Source organism: Macaca thibetana, chromosome 7 (assembly GCF_024542745.1).
Source record: "Macaca thibetana thibetana isolate TM-01 chromosome 7, ASM2454274v1, whole genome shotgun sequence".
Lineage (NCBI taxonomy): Eukaryota > Metazoa > Chordata > Mammalia > Primates > Cercopithecidae > Macaca > Macaca thibetana.
Window position 1 is genome coordinate 148580479 of NC_065584.1, and position 17379 is coordinate 148597857.

The 17379-nt window shown below is 42.5% G+C and overlaps 2 protein-coding genes across 22 annotated transcripts in view; both read right to left on the reverse strand.

Moving 5' to 3' along the window:
• Positions 1 to 17379, reverse strand: part of PPIB (peptidylprolyl isomerase B) — a 445571-nt gene that overhangs the window by 29920 nt on the left and 398272 nt on the right. The gene's annotated exons all lie outside the window — the stretch shown is intronic.
• CSNK1G1 (casein kinase 1 gamma 1) overlaps positions 1 to 17379 on the reverse strand; it is a 142558-nt gene that overhangs the window by 19107 nt on the left and 106072 nt on the right. For 6 of the 16 annotated variants that reach the window (XM_050795974.1, XM_050795976.1, XM_050795975.1 and 3 more), the window contains exon 10: positions 5106 to 5216. The exons of 7 other annotated variants lie outside the window; for them this stretch is intronic. In XM_050795974.1, coding sequence (XP_050651931.1) covers positions 5106 to 5216 — 111 coding nt within the window. 3 more of the 16 variants (XR_007727022.1, XR_007727023.1, XM_050795985.1) reach the window with 3 other exon arrangements.

Here is a 17379-nt window from a genome sequence, read left to right on the forward strand (position 1 = left end):
CTCTGTGAGCCCTGTTTTCTAATTTTATAAGACAAGGCAAATGACCATGATCCTATCAACTTCATAAATATGAAGGGAATTAAATACAATGATGTTTAGAAAACAAATTTAAATAATTATAAAGAAACTTATGAATGTAAAAAATTACTGACCTTTTAAACAATATTAACTTTATGGGTTTTTTTTCTTTTTTTGAGATGGAATCTCACTCTGTCGTCCAGGCTGCAGTGCAGTGGTGTGATCTTGGCTCACTGCAACCTCTGCCTCCTGAGCTCAAGCGATTCTCCTGCCTCAGGCTCCTGAGTAGCTGGGACTACAGGCATGCACCACCACGTCTGGCTAATTTTTGTATTTTTTACTAGAGACGGGGTTTCACCATATTGGCCAGGCTGGTCTTGAACTCCTGACCCCAAGTGATCTGGCTGTTATGTTTTTTCTATTAAATTTTTAGTATAACTTCATGGCTGGGTGTGGTGGCTCATGCCTGTAATCCCAGCACTTTGGGAGGCTGAGGCAGGCGGGTCACGAGGTCCGGAGATCAAGATCATCCTGACTAACATGGTGAAACCCCATCTCTACTACAAATACAAAAAATTAGCTGGGCATGGTGGCGCACACCTGTAGTCCCAGCCACTCAGGAGGCTGAGGCAGGAGAATGGTGTGAACCCGGGAGGCAGAGCTTGCAGTGAGCAGAGATCATGCCACCGCACTCCAGCCTAGGTGACACAGCAAGACTTCGTCTCAAAAAATAAATAAATAAACAAATAAGTAAATAAATTTTTAGGATAACTTCATTATAAAAGATAATAAAAAATAAGCTTCATTATAAAAAGCTTTATTTGTGGCTGGGCATGGTGGCTTGTGCCTGTAATCCTAGCACTTTGGGAGGTCAAGACAGGTGGATTGCCTGAGCTCAGGAGTTCGAGACCAGCCTGGACAAGATGGTGAAACCCCATCTCTACTAAAATACAAAAAACCAACTGGGCATGGTGGCGGGCGCCCGTAATCCCAGCTACTCAGGAGGCTGAGGCACGAGAATTGCTTGAACCTGGGAGGCGGAGGTTATAGTGAGCCAAGATCATGCCACTGAACCCCAGCCTAGACAACAATGCGAAACTCTGTCTCCAAAAAAAAAAAAAAAAAAAAAAAAGCTTTATTTGCATACTTCAAACAGACATTTATTTTGCTTTAATCACTTAATCGCTCATTACTCTGGCTATACCAAACAAGACCAATTAATATCTTATAGCATTACTCACAAGAAAGACTAAGGTGAAGGACTGTTTTGACATTCAGACCTGGTAATATCCCTTTTAGCAGTCTCAATAATTTGGGTTATTAGTTTCATTTCTCAAAATGTCACTGTGAGGAGAAATTAGAGCTGTGTACCAAAGGAAACAGTACTTTAACTCATGTGTCATTCTAAGTCTTAAGTCCTTACTTGGTCCTGAACATTTCTTTTTTTTTTTTTTTTTTTTTTTGAGACGGAGTCTCGCTCTGTCGCCCAGGCTGGAGTGCAGTGGCGCGATCTCGGCTCACTGCAAGCTCCGCCTCCCGGGTTCATGCCATCCTCCTGCCTCAGCCTCCTAAGTAGCTGGGACTACAGGCACCCGCCACCGTGCCCGGCTAATTTTTTGTATTTTTTAGTAGAGACGGGGTTTCACCGTGGTCTCGATCTCCTGACCTTGTGATCCGCCCGCCTCGGCCTCCCAAAGTGCTGGGATTACAGGCGTGAGCCACCGCGCCCGGCTGGTCCTGAACATTTCTAAAAACTCCCTAAACATTTTAATTTAGACAACTTTAGATGAATTTTTTGAAAGAGAAAATATATTATCTTCTGGCATTTAGGCCTTCTACACATATAAGATCTGTGGAAATACTGGAAGAATGAGAACCATGGGGGTCTGCCCATTAAATATCTTGGAACAGGAGTCTCCATGTGCCTTATCAGAGCAAACTTTTCTTATCTTAGCATTCTGCACTCCTCCCCGGGTCATGGTGTCTGCAAGTCACCCAGGTTAGGCCAAACATGTTTTTACTACATTACCTCTAGCAAGTGAGACAACTCATAAATATGTGGACATCTGTTGTGTTAGGGAAGTATTGTTAATTTGGTTTGCAAAAGGTATGCTAAAAACAGTGTAAGCCCAAAGAGGCCAATGTAATGAGGAGCAGCAGAGCTGAACATAATATTAGGTAAATGGTGTAACTGCCTGTCCCCTATCTAAGTGCCAAGGAAGCTGGTAAAGCTTAGTTTATAGGGAGTAGAGGAAGTTGCATATTTCAAAAGAGCCGATGGCTCACGCCTGTAATCCCCAGACTTTGTGAGGCCTAGGCGGGTGGATCACTTGAGGTCAGGAGTTTGAGACCAGCCTGGGCAACATGGCAAAAACCCATCTCTACTAAATATCCAAAAATTAGCTGGGTGTAGTGGCAGGTGCCTGTAATCCCAGCTGCTCCGGGGGCTGAGACAGGAGAATCGCTTGAACCTGGGAAACAGCAGTTGCAGTGAGCCAAGATTGCACCACTGCACTCTAGCCTGGATGACAGAGCAAGACTCCATCTCAAAAAAAAAAAAAAAAAAAAAGAAAAAGAAAAGACAAAAAGAAAAATGAAAATAAGAAATATGCTTATTTTGTAATTATAAAAAATCAAGGATAAACCACAATGTTAAACAGGAAAACACCAAAGAGCTGCTCTTGCAGCTCTGTTTTGAACAAGCTGCTCTCTTCTATTGGTGTACAGATCCCAGGATCTCCTAACTTTATTATTATACTAGGGATTCCCTTTGTTTCTTTCCTGTGCTGGATCTCTGGTTTCCTGGATCCCAGATATTCCTTTCTTTTTATTTTTTTTGAGACAGACTCTCGATGTGTCGCCCAGGCTGGAATGCAGGGGCGCAATCTCAGCTCACTGCAACCTCTGCCTCCCAAGTTCAAGTGATTCTCCTGCCTCAGCCTCCCAAGTAGCTGGGACTACAGGTACCTGCCACCATGCCCAGCTAATTTTTTTTTTATTTTTTATTTTTTAGTAGAGACGGGGTTTCACTGTGTTGGCCAGGCTGGTCTTAAACTCCTGACCTTGTGATCTGCCCGCCTCCGCCTCCCAAAGTGCTGGGATTACAGGCGTGAGCCACTGCACATGGCTGCTACTCTCTTGTTCTATTAATGTTGATAACACACATCCTCTTGTGGCTTCATAAGAAAGGGTGCCTGAGAAATAAAATTGAAAGGGTTTTTTTGTTTTGTTTTGTTTTTTAAGAGACAGGGTCTTGCTCTGTCACTCAGGCTGAAATGCTGTGGTATGATCATGGCTCACTGCAGCCTCAAACTACTCAAGCAATCCTCTCGCCTAAGCCTTCCTAGCCGCTAGAACTATAGACACACACCACCACACCTAGCCAATTTTTCTGTTTTGTGTAAAGACAAGATCTTGCTATATTGCCAGGATGGTCAAGAACTCCTGGGCTCAAGTGATCCTCCTGACTAGGCCTCTCAAAATGCTGGAATTATAAGTGTAAGCCACTGTGCCTGGCTCCTAAGAGCAACGGTTTTTTTTTTGTTGTTTTTTTTTTTGGAGACAGAGTCTCACTCCATCACCCAGGCTGGAGTGCAGAGGCGGGATCTTGGGTCACTACAACCTCTGCCTCCCGGGTTCAAGCGATTCTCCTGCCTCAGCCTCCTGAGTAGCTGAAACTATAGGTATGTGCCACCATGCCCAGCTAATTTTTGTATTTTTAGTAGAGACAGGGTTTACCATGTTGGCCAAGATGGTCTTAATCACTTGACCTTGTGATCCGCCTGCCTTGGCCTCCCAAAGTGCTGGGATTACAGGCATGAGCCACCACGCCCGGCCATCCTGGCTAATTTTTTAACTTTCTATAGAGACGAGCTCTCCCTTTGTTGCTCAGTCTTGTCCAATCCATCATTTTTTTTTTTTTTTTTGACATGGAGTCTCATTCTGTCACCCAGGCTGGAGTGTGCAGTGGCACGATCTCGGCTCACTGCAACTTCTGCCTCCCAGATTCAGGCAATCCTCCCACCTCAGCCTCCTGAGTAGCCAGGATTACAGCCATGCGCCACCAGGCCTGGCTAATTTTTTTTTTGGTATTTATAGTAGAGATGGGGTTTCACCATGTTGGCCAGGCTGGTCTTGAACTCCTGACCTCAAGAGATCTGCCTGCCTCGGCCTCCCAAAGTGCTGGGATTACAGGAGCTACCATGCCCAGCCTCAATCCATAATTTTAACCTATATGATCCTATGTGGTTTTTTACAGGGCCAAAACTGTCTTTCAAGCTGTGATTAAGATCTTTCCATTAATCACTCCTTTTAACAGCATATCCTAGATGATCAAGGCTACCAAGATGCATTTCTATACGCACAAACCTGTCTACACCTTTATAAGAATTTATGTTTGACAGCTCTGAGGTCACTGTGTGTCCCAACTGATGGTGTCACCAGTATGAGAACAATATTGAGGCTAAGATTATTAAAAAATTCACATATAAGACAAGTTAAGAGATACAAGATGTTCTAGTACTAAACAGAAAACAAGAGTTTCAGAATAGCCCAAATAAAATCAGAAATAATTTTCTTAAGATCACATTGATTCCAGGGAGAAAAATGGAAACAGCCCAACTTCTTGGGTAACCACTCAGAAAAAGATGACTTATACAAATTAACATTCTCAGCTTATGCATTAAGGCACATATCATGGAATGAGCAACATATGCAGTCCTTTAGTCCTGTATTCAAAAAATATTTGTAAGTTTCAGGTCTTTACAATTCACAGACTTAACACTAACACAATTCCACCTTGATGTTATTTTTATGGTTTATCATGAATGCATCAAGGTGGTAGGACTAGGTTAACCAGAAATCAGTATCAGAAATCATTCAGGTGTTTCTCAGTCAATGACAACAGGAAGTAATCATCTTAACAAGCGACTCTTACCCAAGTCCACCTAGACAAAAAATCTGCAGAGATACTCAACTAGCCCTTCCTATAAGCTTCCTTTCTAAAGCCGCCAAAGTTTCTGAAGCAAGCCAACATTCTACCAGCCAAGATGGAAAGGCCAGGAAAAGGCAATAAAGGCAGTAAATACCTGCACTGATCCCCCATGGCGGTCTGCAGCCAAGTGAGACGTCAGGTATGAGGTATTGGTCTGCCGGCTGGGCTGAATTTCCCATTCTCCTCGGCGCTCTGATGATGTATTCTGCTTAGGCATTAGAAAGCATGAGAGCCAGATATGGAAGGAAAGGTGAAGCAACAGCAAGCCATAACAAAATCAAGTACATTTGTGTCCCTGTAGGTTTTTCTTTTGGTTTTGAATTTTAAACTAACAACCACTGGAAAGCACTGAGGAAAAGGAAGCTTGTCTACATTCATTTTAGCCTAATGAGTCAATGCATCAATCTATAGCACACCCTTCTTATCCACACCCAGAATACCAATAACGACCAAAAGAGGAGCGGGGGGAAAAACACACACACTCAAAGCTGGGATCATCTTTCAGTTTCCACAGAGGTAAAATTTCAGTAGCCACTGCAGATCAAACTCAGAATGTTAAGATAGTTGGACAGGCGGGGGCGGTGGCACACGCCTACAATCTCAGCACTTTGGGAGGCCAAGGCGGGCGGATCACGAGGTCTGGAGTTCGAGACCAGCCTGACCAACATGGTGAGACCCTGTCTCTATTGAAAATACAAAAATGAGCTGGGCATGGTGGCGCATGCCTGTAATCCCAGCTACTCGGGAGACTGAGGCAGGAGAATTGCTTAAACCCGGGAGGCGGAGGTTGCAGTGAGCTGAGATCATGCCACTGCACTCCAGCCTGCTCGACAGAGCAAGACTCCATCTCGAAAAAATAATAATAACAAAAAAAAATAGCTACATTGTTTGCGTGGTTCTTCCAACAGTTTCTAAACTGGAATCAGAAAAAGTTTACTTATTAATATGATACTATGAATTATTTTCTTCTGGAAAGCAAAAGGAGGGTCAACCTTCAACTAAAAACTTCTTTGGATTCTGCTTTCACGTTAGTATCATTCAGGTCTCTTCCTTCTTTACCTGCTTTTTAGATCTCCTACTATTCTGATCTTGCTCATATGTGACTTTTGTTCAGAAGAATCTGTTTAGGTGCCTCTTCCCCTGTGCCAGATGGCTGAGTTGTTAACATCATAATGCTCAGCTGTAACAGTCCTAAGGCTCTACAAAAATGAAAAATGAGTAGTGGGAGAGTCAGCAATGAGGGATTAGTATATCAAATTTTAATTGCTGCTGATATAAACAGCTACAGGGGTTAGGATATGATATTGCTGCTCTGCATGAAAACCAGAAAGGACGATAAAGCTTCCAAATGTTCACGGCTATAAAAGTTGTATTCTATAAAAAAGGAAGGGCAAGAAAGTAATGGTTTGAGGGTCTATATTCACTCCCCATCAATATCTCATTGACAAGAGTTGCTTAAGGCTCATCCGTAAGTCACCAAAAAGGCATTTCTCATAAAAATCAGAGCTTTGTACACCAGCTACGATTTACTCTTTTTTTTTTTTTTTTTTTTGAGACAGAGTCTCCCTCTGTAGCCCAGGCTGGAGTGCAGTGCGTGATCTCGGCTCACTGCAAGCTCTGCCTCCCAGGTTTACGCCATTCTCCTGCCTCAGCCTGCCGAGTAGCTGGGACTACAGGCGCGCGCCACCATGCCCGGCTAATTTTTTTGGTATGTTTAGTAGAGACGGGGTTTCACCGTGTTAGCCAGGATGGTCTCAATCTCCTGACCTCATGATTCACCCGCCACGGCCTCCCAAAGTGCTGGGATTACAGGCATGAGCCGCCACGTCCAGCTACTTTTTGTATTTTAGTAGAGACGGGGTTTCACCATGTTGGTGAGGATGGTCTTGATCTCCTGACCTCATAATCCACCCGCCTAGGCCTCCCAAAGTGCTGGGATTACAGGTGTGAGCCACCACGCCCGGCCAATTTACTCCTTTTTATTAATGGAATACGAAGTCATATGGACAAGAGTACTAAAGAGGATCCTGTTCATATTTTCTCTGCTATTCCTCAGAGAATAAACATATTCTATGATAAGGCAGCTGTATGAACTTGCATTATAATCTTATAAATGAGGGTTTTATTTTATGCTGCTAGTTATATTAGAGAGAATCAAAGCTACCCAAAATAAATTATTTCTGCCAAAAGAGGTTCAAAGGTTTCATTTTCCAAAATAAGACTGGTGTACAACATAATCATAAGCTTATTTTTATTTTTTATTTTTTGGTTGAGATGGAGTTTTGCTCTTGATGCCCAGGCTGAAGTGCAGCGGCACAGTCTCGGCTTGCCACAACCTCCACCTCCCAGGTTCAAGCAATTCTCCTGCCTCAGCCTCCCAAGTAGCTGGGATTATAGGCATGTGCCACCATGCCCGGCTAATTTTGTATTTTTAGTAGAGACGGGGTTCTCCATGTTAGTCAGACTGATCTCGAACTCCCGACCTCAAGTGATCCACCAACTGCCTCGGCCTCCCAAAGTGCTGGAATTATAGGCGTGAGCCACCATGCCGGCCATACTTTATAAACTTATTGACGTTGTCTATATCCTCAGAGCACTTAGTCTCATTTATTCTGACTGCTGGAGATCTAAGAATAAACCTATTCTTATAATATTAGAAGTAATATCTATAAACCTATTAGTGATAGACTTTTTCAGTTCTCTAGAACTTTTTATTTTTTTGTAATATTTAAATATAACATTTAAACTCTTAAACTATTATATAGTACTGTCAGGTTTCTTTCTTTTTTTTTTCTTGAGACGGAGTCTGGCTCTGCGCCCAGGCTGGAGTGCAGCAGCGTGGTCTCGGCTCACTGCAAGCTCTGCCTCCTGGGTTCACGCCATTCTCTTGCCTCAGCCTCCCAAGTAGCTGGGACTACAGGTGCTGCCACCGTGCCCGGCTAATTTTTTGTATTTTGGTAGAGACGGGGTTTCACCGTGTTAGCCAGGATGGTCTTGATATCCTGACCTCGTGATCCACCCGCCTCGGCCTCCCAAAGTGCTGGGATTAGCAGGCGTGAGTCACTGCGCCCAGCTGTACTGTCAGGTTTCTAGAAACTTAAGTACTTAAAAAAATTCAGGCATTGATAAGCCATTTAGTGTTGAGTTCTATAATACATACTAAATGCAATTACATCTCATGAATGCTCTGTTTTTGCATTTGTTGTTTTTTTTTTTTGATACAGAGTCTTGCTCTGTCACCCAGGCTGAAGTGCAGTGGTGCGATCTCAGCTCACTGTAAGCTCAGCCTCCCGGATTCATGCCATTCTCCTGCCTCAGCCTCCCCAGTAGCTGGGACTACAGGCGCGTGCCACCAGGTTGCTAATTTTTTTGTATTTTTTAGTAGAGACAGGGTTTCACCGTGTTAGCCAGGATGGTCTTGATCTCCTGACCTTGTGATCCGCCCGCCTCGGCCTCCCGAAGTGCTAAGATTACAGGTGTGAGCCCCTGCGCCTGGCCTGCATTTGTTTTTAAGGCAGATAAAATAGAAAATGGCTGGAAATGTGTGCTCATGTATGCTCATGGGCTTTTAAAGTTAAGAAAACCCTGGACAGCTGATCAACAATTATTTCCAATTTTACTGACTACACATAAGAACTCTGGTTTTAAGGCTATTGTCTGATTCACAGAGCTATGTGGTTCTTTATATTCATTCTAGTTCAATAAATAATTTGTTAAAAGATTTAAGATTTTTGTTTAAATGAAAATAACAAGACATTTTTCAAAGGCCTAAAAATCACATTCCATCTCTATTCTCAAAGCAATATGCTATTTATCTTTTAAAGATAAATAGAAAACTAATGTTAACACTCTAGATTGCTTCATAAATGCTTCCACTATGATGAAGGAAAACATACTATACCATACTACTGCCCGCCAATGCCTTCCGTATCTGTTGAAAGCATCAAAACTAAGTATAGATGTGAACCTAGGGGTTGCTGGTTTATTACTTTGGAAACAAGTTTTCAGTAGGACGTTAAACTCTAGGGCTACTGTTTTCTGGAATTTAAGAGCTTGGACCAGTATCTAGAGGATAACATAGTAGAAAGGGCCATCTGCGGTTTTAGAAAGCAACAGAGTGCCTAGGATATAGATGAAACCAAAGAAAGGTGACAACTATAGCAGTCTGCTAGTGTAACTCTCCAAGAAAGGTATTCTAGGCAATACTGTGTACACAGGAGTTATGATTAGGCCTCACCAGCACAGTAGCTAGTTAGATTAAGCAAAGCAGCAGAGGAGATCAGCATGTAAATCCCTCATTCTTAAAGACCACTCATACATATACATCTAATTAAATGTCACTCAAGAGGTGCATGAGTAGAAAAGTCATTCAGCAAAGTCAATTTCTCTGCATTACTTGAAAAGCAGAGGTCCACATGGAGTGTGTAAGTCCCCCAAAGCAGGAGCAGAAATCTCAAGTAGTGGTAACTCCATGGGGGAATGCTTTAAAATTTTCAGTTGTGATTACATCACCTTTGTGGAAATGACTGGTTTACTACGCAATAGGTAAATCTTGAAACGACAAAGTAGCAATCCAGCATAGCATACATGAAAGGTAAAGGTAACAAAATTACTTGAGAAAACAGAGAAGACTGTTGAAAAAGTGAAAACCCCCAGCTATGCCCTACGGCAGGGGAAACAAATCTCTCCCAGCAGTCATTTGGCAGGAATTAATGGATGGCAGCCAGTAAGAGTGACACTAACAAGGAGGGAGGAAAACACAATCTGAAGACATCTCAAGTATCATCCCCATCTATGGCTTGAAAATTATTTCAAATTCTGTGGGCATAGTGGCTCACACCTGTAATCCTAGCACTTTGGGAGGCCGAGGTGGGCGGATCACGAGGTCAGGAGATCGAGACCATTCTGGCCAATATGGTAAAACTCTGTCTCTACTAAAATACAAAAAATTAGCTGAGCGCGGTGGTGCGTGCCTATAGTCCTGGCTACTTGGGAGGCTGAGGTAGGGGAATAGCTTGAACCTGGGAGGTGGAGGTTGCAGTGAACCAAGATTGTGTCACTGCACTCCTGCCTGGCAACAGAGCAAGACTCCATCTCGGGGGGGAAAAAAAAAATTATTTCAAATTCTTAGTGGGGATAAAGCTACTATTCTGAAGCAAAGGAAGGCAAACATCCTTTCTCTTGTAGCAAAAAAATCACCAGGCCAGGCACAGTAGGCTAGGAGGCAGAGGTTGCAGTGAGCTGAGATTGTGCCACTGCAGTCTACCCTGGACGACAGAGTGAGATCTGCCTCAAAAAAAAAAAAAAAAAAAAAAAAATCACCAAATTCTATTCTTCATAAAAAGCTCATTTTAAAAAATTATTTTTGATTATATATACAAACAACTTTATCTATTTCACTTTATGGCTCAAAAAATACCTTAAAAGCTGCCATTTATAAAAAAAACGTTTTGGCCCCTCATGTAAGTCTTCTCAGCCTCATTAACTGTCTTCAACTACAAATTAACAAGAATAGAGACTGAATAGTACCAAAAGGTTAGCAAAGAGAATATACTGGGTTACATTCTGGTTTTATCACATTTCCAATATTAAAATTTCTCTTTCTTTTCTTTTATGATATGGTGGGGGTAAGATGGAAGAAGAAAAGAATGGAACAGGAGCTAGGCGCGGTGGCTCACGCCTGTAATCCCAGCATTTTGGGAGGCTGAGGTGGATGGATCATGAGGTCAGGAGACTGAGACCATCCTGGCCAACATGATGAAACCCCGTCTCTACTAAAAATACAAAAAAAGTAGCCGGGCGTGGTGATGCACACCTGTAGTCCCAGCTACTCAGGAGGCTGAGGCAGGAGAACCACCTGAACCCGGGAGGCAGGGGTTGCAGTGAGCCGAGATCGCGCCACTGCACTCCAGCCTGGGCAACAGAGTGAGACTCTGTCTTTAAAAAAAAAAAAAAAGTATATACTTGAACAAAACTAAAAACTTCCTTCTATTAAGATCATGAAACAGAACCAGTTTTCCCATGCCAGACAGGGGTTATGGCATGTAATCTGTCATGTGTGCAGAGATATCCTGTATTCTATAAACTTTATCAAATATGAGGGAAGTTTAAAAATCACTGACAACAACCTGAAAAGGGGATTATTCCCAGGCTCAATACTATCTAGAGACGAGATTATCAATTCTGTGACGCTTTTAGAAAAATCATGGAAACCACCCTAGAAGTCTGCAACTCTCTATTCAAACTCTGCCCTATCCTTACAATGGTGTAAGATACCTGCCTAGGAAATGTTAGTTTATCTAGGTAGGATTACTTCAGAATCACCAAGTTTCCTCCTACAAGGAGCTGGGTTAGAACACAGGGTGTCTGCTGAAATACAAAACACTTAAGAATGCATACAGAAAGAAAAAACTTTCACTATGGAATACAGAATTAAGAGAAAAGGTGAGCAGCAGTGACTAGGTGATAGAACAGAAGACGCTAATTCAGTTTTGCACTTGCTTGTTTCAAAGCTCCTCTCAGAGTAAAGGTCCCAGAAATTAGGAGGGGCAGTCCTATTCTACACTGAGCTCTCTGTGGAGCTGTGGCCATCCTGTGGCCAGGAGGAGTATGCAATCTCTGTCTGTGCTCCTACTAGATGGCAGGCAGCATGTTAGGAAATTGCACACATGTCAGAAGGAGGCAGATTATCTCTGGGCAAACACATCAGCCCCTTCAACTAGCAAACCCTGAGCCTCAGTCAGAACTAAATAGTGCTCTGTAAAAAGACAGCAACAGATAACTAATCAGTTTTTTAAAAATTTTTTCAGGTATTCATTTTATGAAAATCTCTGACTACCTTGGCTATTTAGCAATCTGGCCTAATGTTTCCTTTAGAAAAATTATGCTCATAACAAGCTTTATTCAGTAAGCATGACAGCACTAAACCACAATATATTTCTCTTTTTCTTTTCTTTTCTTTTTTTTTTTGAGACAGAGTTTCCCTCTTGTTGCCCAGGCTGGAGTGCAATGGTGCAATTTCGGCTCACTGCAACCTCCGACTCCTGGGTTCAAGCGATTCTCCTACCTCAGCCTCCCAAGTAGCTGGGATTACAGGCGTGCGCCACCATGCCCAGCTAATTTTGTATTTTTAGTAGAGACAGGGTTTCACCATGTTGGTCAAGCTGGCCTCAGGTGATCCACTGCCTCAGCTTCCCAAAGTGCAGACGTGAGACCCCGGCCAGCCACAATATATTTTTCTAAGGCTCTATGTCCTTTAAATGTATTCCCTTACAGTCTAGATACAAACAAATCCAAACCACTCTTTTACAGGAGGCATATCTTCTTCAGACCCCATATGATTTGACTCTTTTAAATTCTGTGTTTATTTTTCTGTGTATTATAAGGTATTAGTTTAAATATAGTTCTTTTGGAAGGATGAGAGATTACTTTACTGATCTTTGATTCATATTTTCCTAGTCAAACTGGAGAATTTGCAAGGGAACAGTTCACCCGGTACAAGATTACAAAGAATAAATTCTTTCCCTTAAACACATGCTACGCATCTCTCTTCACACGGCGAATGAAAACAAAACAAAACACCTATGCTACACGTACAAAAACACAAAAAAGAGTAAGTGACATTTTGGGGTAGGATACCATGTCTCTTACCATTTAAAAGCTTTTAATAGTCAATATGACTCTCTCCAATGTCAAAATAGGATCTGTTCTCTCTAACCTGCTAGGCTAAGTAGCCCTTCTTTTTCACGTGCCCACAACAAAACCCACCATAATAAAAGAGGTCAGCCAGAGAAAAGGGAAACACTGTCATAACTCCTGAACCATTGCGGTGTAATGTTTATGTAGCATTTACATGAGTAAAGATTGTCACAAGCTTGGGTTTAAAGTACTGAAAGGGCAGGAAGAGTGCTGCTGCATGCACATAGTAGTCAATGCAACAGTCTACATTTAGTGTGTTGAACAAGCACACTGAATAAAACCTATGACAGTACAATATGTTGTACTCTAATATCAGATCTGTGGATACCAGCAGGACTTGCTTCCTGATTGATCAGATAATGCAAAGGAAGTTTTGCCAGGTAGAAGCAGGCAGAACTATTAAGGTTTTCATCCCCTTTCTGCTGGATGGTAATGCAGAGTTCTTTAGAGAGGAATCAGAGCCATGGCAAGATTTACAACTTTTGGTACTGGGAAAGGACAAACACGAAGTATAAAATGATGGAAAGACTAACTCAACTGGGATCTTTCTGAATGGATCTAGCTTTTAGGAACATTTATTCTATCTAAATTCATAGTTTAATTATAGTTCTCTGGTTAAGTAAAATTTGTGTTAAAAAAAATTGTGCTTGGCCAGGTGTGGTAGCTCACACTTGTAATCCCAGTTATTTGGAAGGCTGAGGCAGAAGGATCACTTGAACCCAGGAGTTTGAGGCCAGTGAGGCCCTGTCTCTACAAAAAGCAAACAAACATTAGTCAAGTGTGGTGGCTCACGCCTGTAGTCCCAGCTATTTGGGAGGCTGGGGTGGGAGGACTGCTTGGGCCCAGGAGGTCAAGGTTGCTGTGAGCTATCGTCATGCCACTGCACTCTATCCTGAGAGATGGATTGGGATCCCATTTCTATTAAAAAGAAAAAAGTGCTTAAGTATCTGGTATTAAGATAGTTTTAAAAGGTAGATCCAATATATGTGAGTTCAAATGTAGTCCTTTAGGAACCATATTTGGGATCTATTATTGTATATAGATAACCCAAACAGTACTCAATTCAATATGCCTAAAATCTAAACGAGCAAAGCAAAATTTTCCCAGAATACAAGGAAAATAGGATTCTTGTTGTGATAGAAAACAACTAATAAGATCACCTGAACTTTTTTTTTTTTTTTGAGACGGAGTTTCACTCTTGTTGCCCAGGCTGGAGTGCAATGGCATGATCTTGGCTCACCACAAACTCTGCCTCCCGAGTTCAAGTGATTCTCCTGCCTCAGCCTCCCAAGTAGCTGGGATTACAGACAGGCACCACTATGCTCAGCTAATTTTGTATTTTTTAGTAGAGATGGGGTTTCTCCATGTTGGTCAGGCTGGTCTCGAACTCTTTACCTCAGGTGATCTGCCCGCCTCGGCCTCCCAAAGTGCTGAGATTACAGGCGGGAGCCACCGAGCCCAGCAATCAACTGAACTTTCTTTGCAGCAAAAAGACTGCTGTGTGGTTTTTTTTTTTTTTTTAAAACACTCCTCCCCTTGAGCAGACAATCCAGCCCTACTCTAGCTGCCAAACAGAAGCAAAATGGCTCTTTGTGGAAACAAAAACAAGTAGGAAGAAAAGCTTAAAATTTGTTTTTCAATAAAGGTTAAATAAAAATCTATGCTATAAACAAATATCCATTTACATCTGCACTCTTCATTTGGTAGATTCATTCATTCACTCATTCATTCAAACAAGTATGCATCAAGTGCCCACTATTCTAAACATTGGTTTGGGTGTTAGGGTTACAGCAGTGAACAAAACAACAAAAACTTCTGCTCTTACAACGTTCCAGTTTGAGAATGCTGACACCCTAAATAGGTTAAATGTCCTATGGCCAAAGTTTTGGGATAAGATAAAACCAACGTCTGAGCTCTTCTTCCTCCTTCTACTGTAAGTATGAGACTAAACAAATTTGTTGAGCTCTAGGCTCAGATTTCCCAGAATAAGGAGACTCTTTAGCATTATCATCAATATCATCTCTATGCCTTGACTCCAAGTATCTCTCTAGTTGTCTCTGGAGAACCATCCTCTGCCTGCTAGACCTCTTCAGGTGGAATACATTGCTAGTATTTCAAACTCAAGATGTCTAAATTCAAATTCCAAACAAGTTCCTCCCCCAACTTTCCTATCTCTAGTAATAGTACCACATGCCTCCTAATTGTCCAGGCTCAAGATCTCTGCAACAGCTTTGACTTCCTTCTCCCTTAATCCTGACATTCATGTGGGCTGCCAGCTCTGGTAGATTATATCACTGTAGCATTGTTCAATTCGGTTTTATTTGCCCTACTATAACCCATCTAGGCTCCTTCTACGTCTCAAGGGAATTCACTGCCTGCTTATTGATGTCCACGTTTGCTGCCAGGCTAATACCACATTTTGTGCCAAGATATTTCAAAAGCAGAGTTTCAATCATATCACTCCTTTGTTTAAAAATCTTTAGTCCCTATTCCTACTTAAAATAAGCACCAACTCGCCAGCCCAGCATTCCAGGAGCTTTACCAAATGGTTTCAACCTACTTTCCTAGCCTTGTCTCCTAGGACTCCTTTATTCACATCATATATTTTAGAAAACTGAACTAGATACAACATTTGTTGTTGATCATATATTCTTTTTTTTTTTTTTGAGAGTCTCGCTCTGTCGCCCAGGCTGGAGTGCAGCGGCGCAATCTCGGCTCACTGCAAACTCCACCTCCCGGATTCATGCCATTCTCCTGCTTCAGCCTCCCGAGTAGCTGGGACTACAGGCGCCCACCACCATGCCTGGCTAATTTTTTGTATTTTTTTTTAGTAGAGACGGGGTTTCACCGTGTTAGCCAGGATGGTCTCGATCTCCTGACCTCGTGATCCGCCCGCCTCGGCCTCCCAAAGTGCTGGGATTACAGGCGTGAGCCACTGCGCCCGGCCGATCATATATTCTTCTGCTTGAATGCCTCTTCCATCTCATTTAATTGTGCTAAGAGCATGTCAAATGCAGCTTCTCTCATCAAATTATTTGTCTTGCTCAGACTAGATGAAATTTTTTCTTCTTCCAAACCCAGATGACAATAATTTGCAACTTGGGATGCACATCTGTTCTGCCTTGTGTTATAGTTATCTGTCCATTTGGCTTATCTACTTGTCAGCTCTTTGAGGACAAGGACGCCCTACTTACCTTGGTATCCACAGGATATACTTTTTTTTTTCCCCAAACAAAGTCTCTGTCTCCCTGGCTGGAGTGCAGTGGCACAATCTCAGCTCACTGCAACCTCTGCCTCCCAGGTTCAAGGATTCTCCTGCCTCAGCCTCCCAAGTAGCTGAGATTACAGGCACCCGCCACCACACCCAGCTAATTTTTGTATTTTTAGTAGCCAGGCTGGTCTCGACTTCCTGACCTCAAGTTATCCACCCCCCTCAGCCTTCCAAAGTGCTGGGATTATAGGTGTGAGCTACCATGCCACACGTGCCCGGGGCCCACAGGATACAGTTTCACATAGCAGGTCCTCAGCTCAGATTTACTGAGTCAAAGTAGCTGATATAAGGTTAGCTGTTCCTAAAGTCAATACCTGTCAATCTTGCTCAAGGAGAAACTGTATTTTTCTTTTGCTAATTTCAAAACGTGAAAGGAATTATTCTAGAAAATTATCTTGTTTTCAATTCTTAGAGTAATAAAAGAGACAGATTTGAAGGCTGGGTGCAGTGGCTCACGCCTATAATCCCAGCACTTTGGGAGGCTGAGGTGGGTGGATCACAAGGTCAGGAGATCGAGACCATCCTGGCTAACACAGTGAAATCCCGTCTCTACTAAAAATACAAAAAATTAGCCAGGTGTGGTGGCGGGCGCCTGTAGTCCCAGCTGCTCCGGAGGTTGAGGCAGGAGAATGGCGTGAACCCGGGAGGCAGAGCTTGCAGTGAGCCGAGATCACGCACTGCACTCCAGCCTGGGCTACAGAACGAGACTCTGTCTTTAAAAAAAAAAAAAAGAAAGAAAGATTTGGCTGCAAACATTCTTAGAAACAAACAAACAAAAAAGAGCATAAGAAAACAACCCTAAAGATGGAAGAAATGTAATATTAACACAGACCTAGATGCTGTAAAGGTTGAAGCGACACTAGAAATCCATTAGCCACAGTGCAGAAAGAATTTTACCCAACAAGGATTCAGAATCCTGGTGGGAAGGAGGTATAACATTTACATGAACGTGGAGGAATTCCAATCTTTTAGCGGTCATGGGATATTAAAAACTCTAAAATTAAAAAAATTGGGCCAGGCATGGTGGCTCCCAGCATTTTGGGAGGCAGAGGTGGGCAGATTGCTTGAACCCAGGAATTTGAGAACAGCCTGGGAAACACAGTGAAACTGTCTCTACAGAAAACAAACAAACAAAAAAAAATTAGCTGGGCGTGGTGACGTGTGCCTGTAGTCCCAGCTACTCACGAGGCTAAGGTGGAAGGATCCCTTTAGCCCAGGAAGGTGAGGCTGCAGTGAGCTGTGATTGCGCTACTGTACTCCAGCCTGGGCAACAGAGTGAAATCCTTTCTCAAAAAAAAAAGAAAAAGAAAAAGAGAAAAAACATATATATCAAAGAGAGATATTCAAGATTCAACTTTTCAAAAATAAGCATATTAGTTAAATAAAGATGAGATTTTCC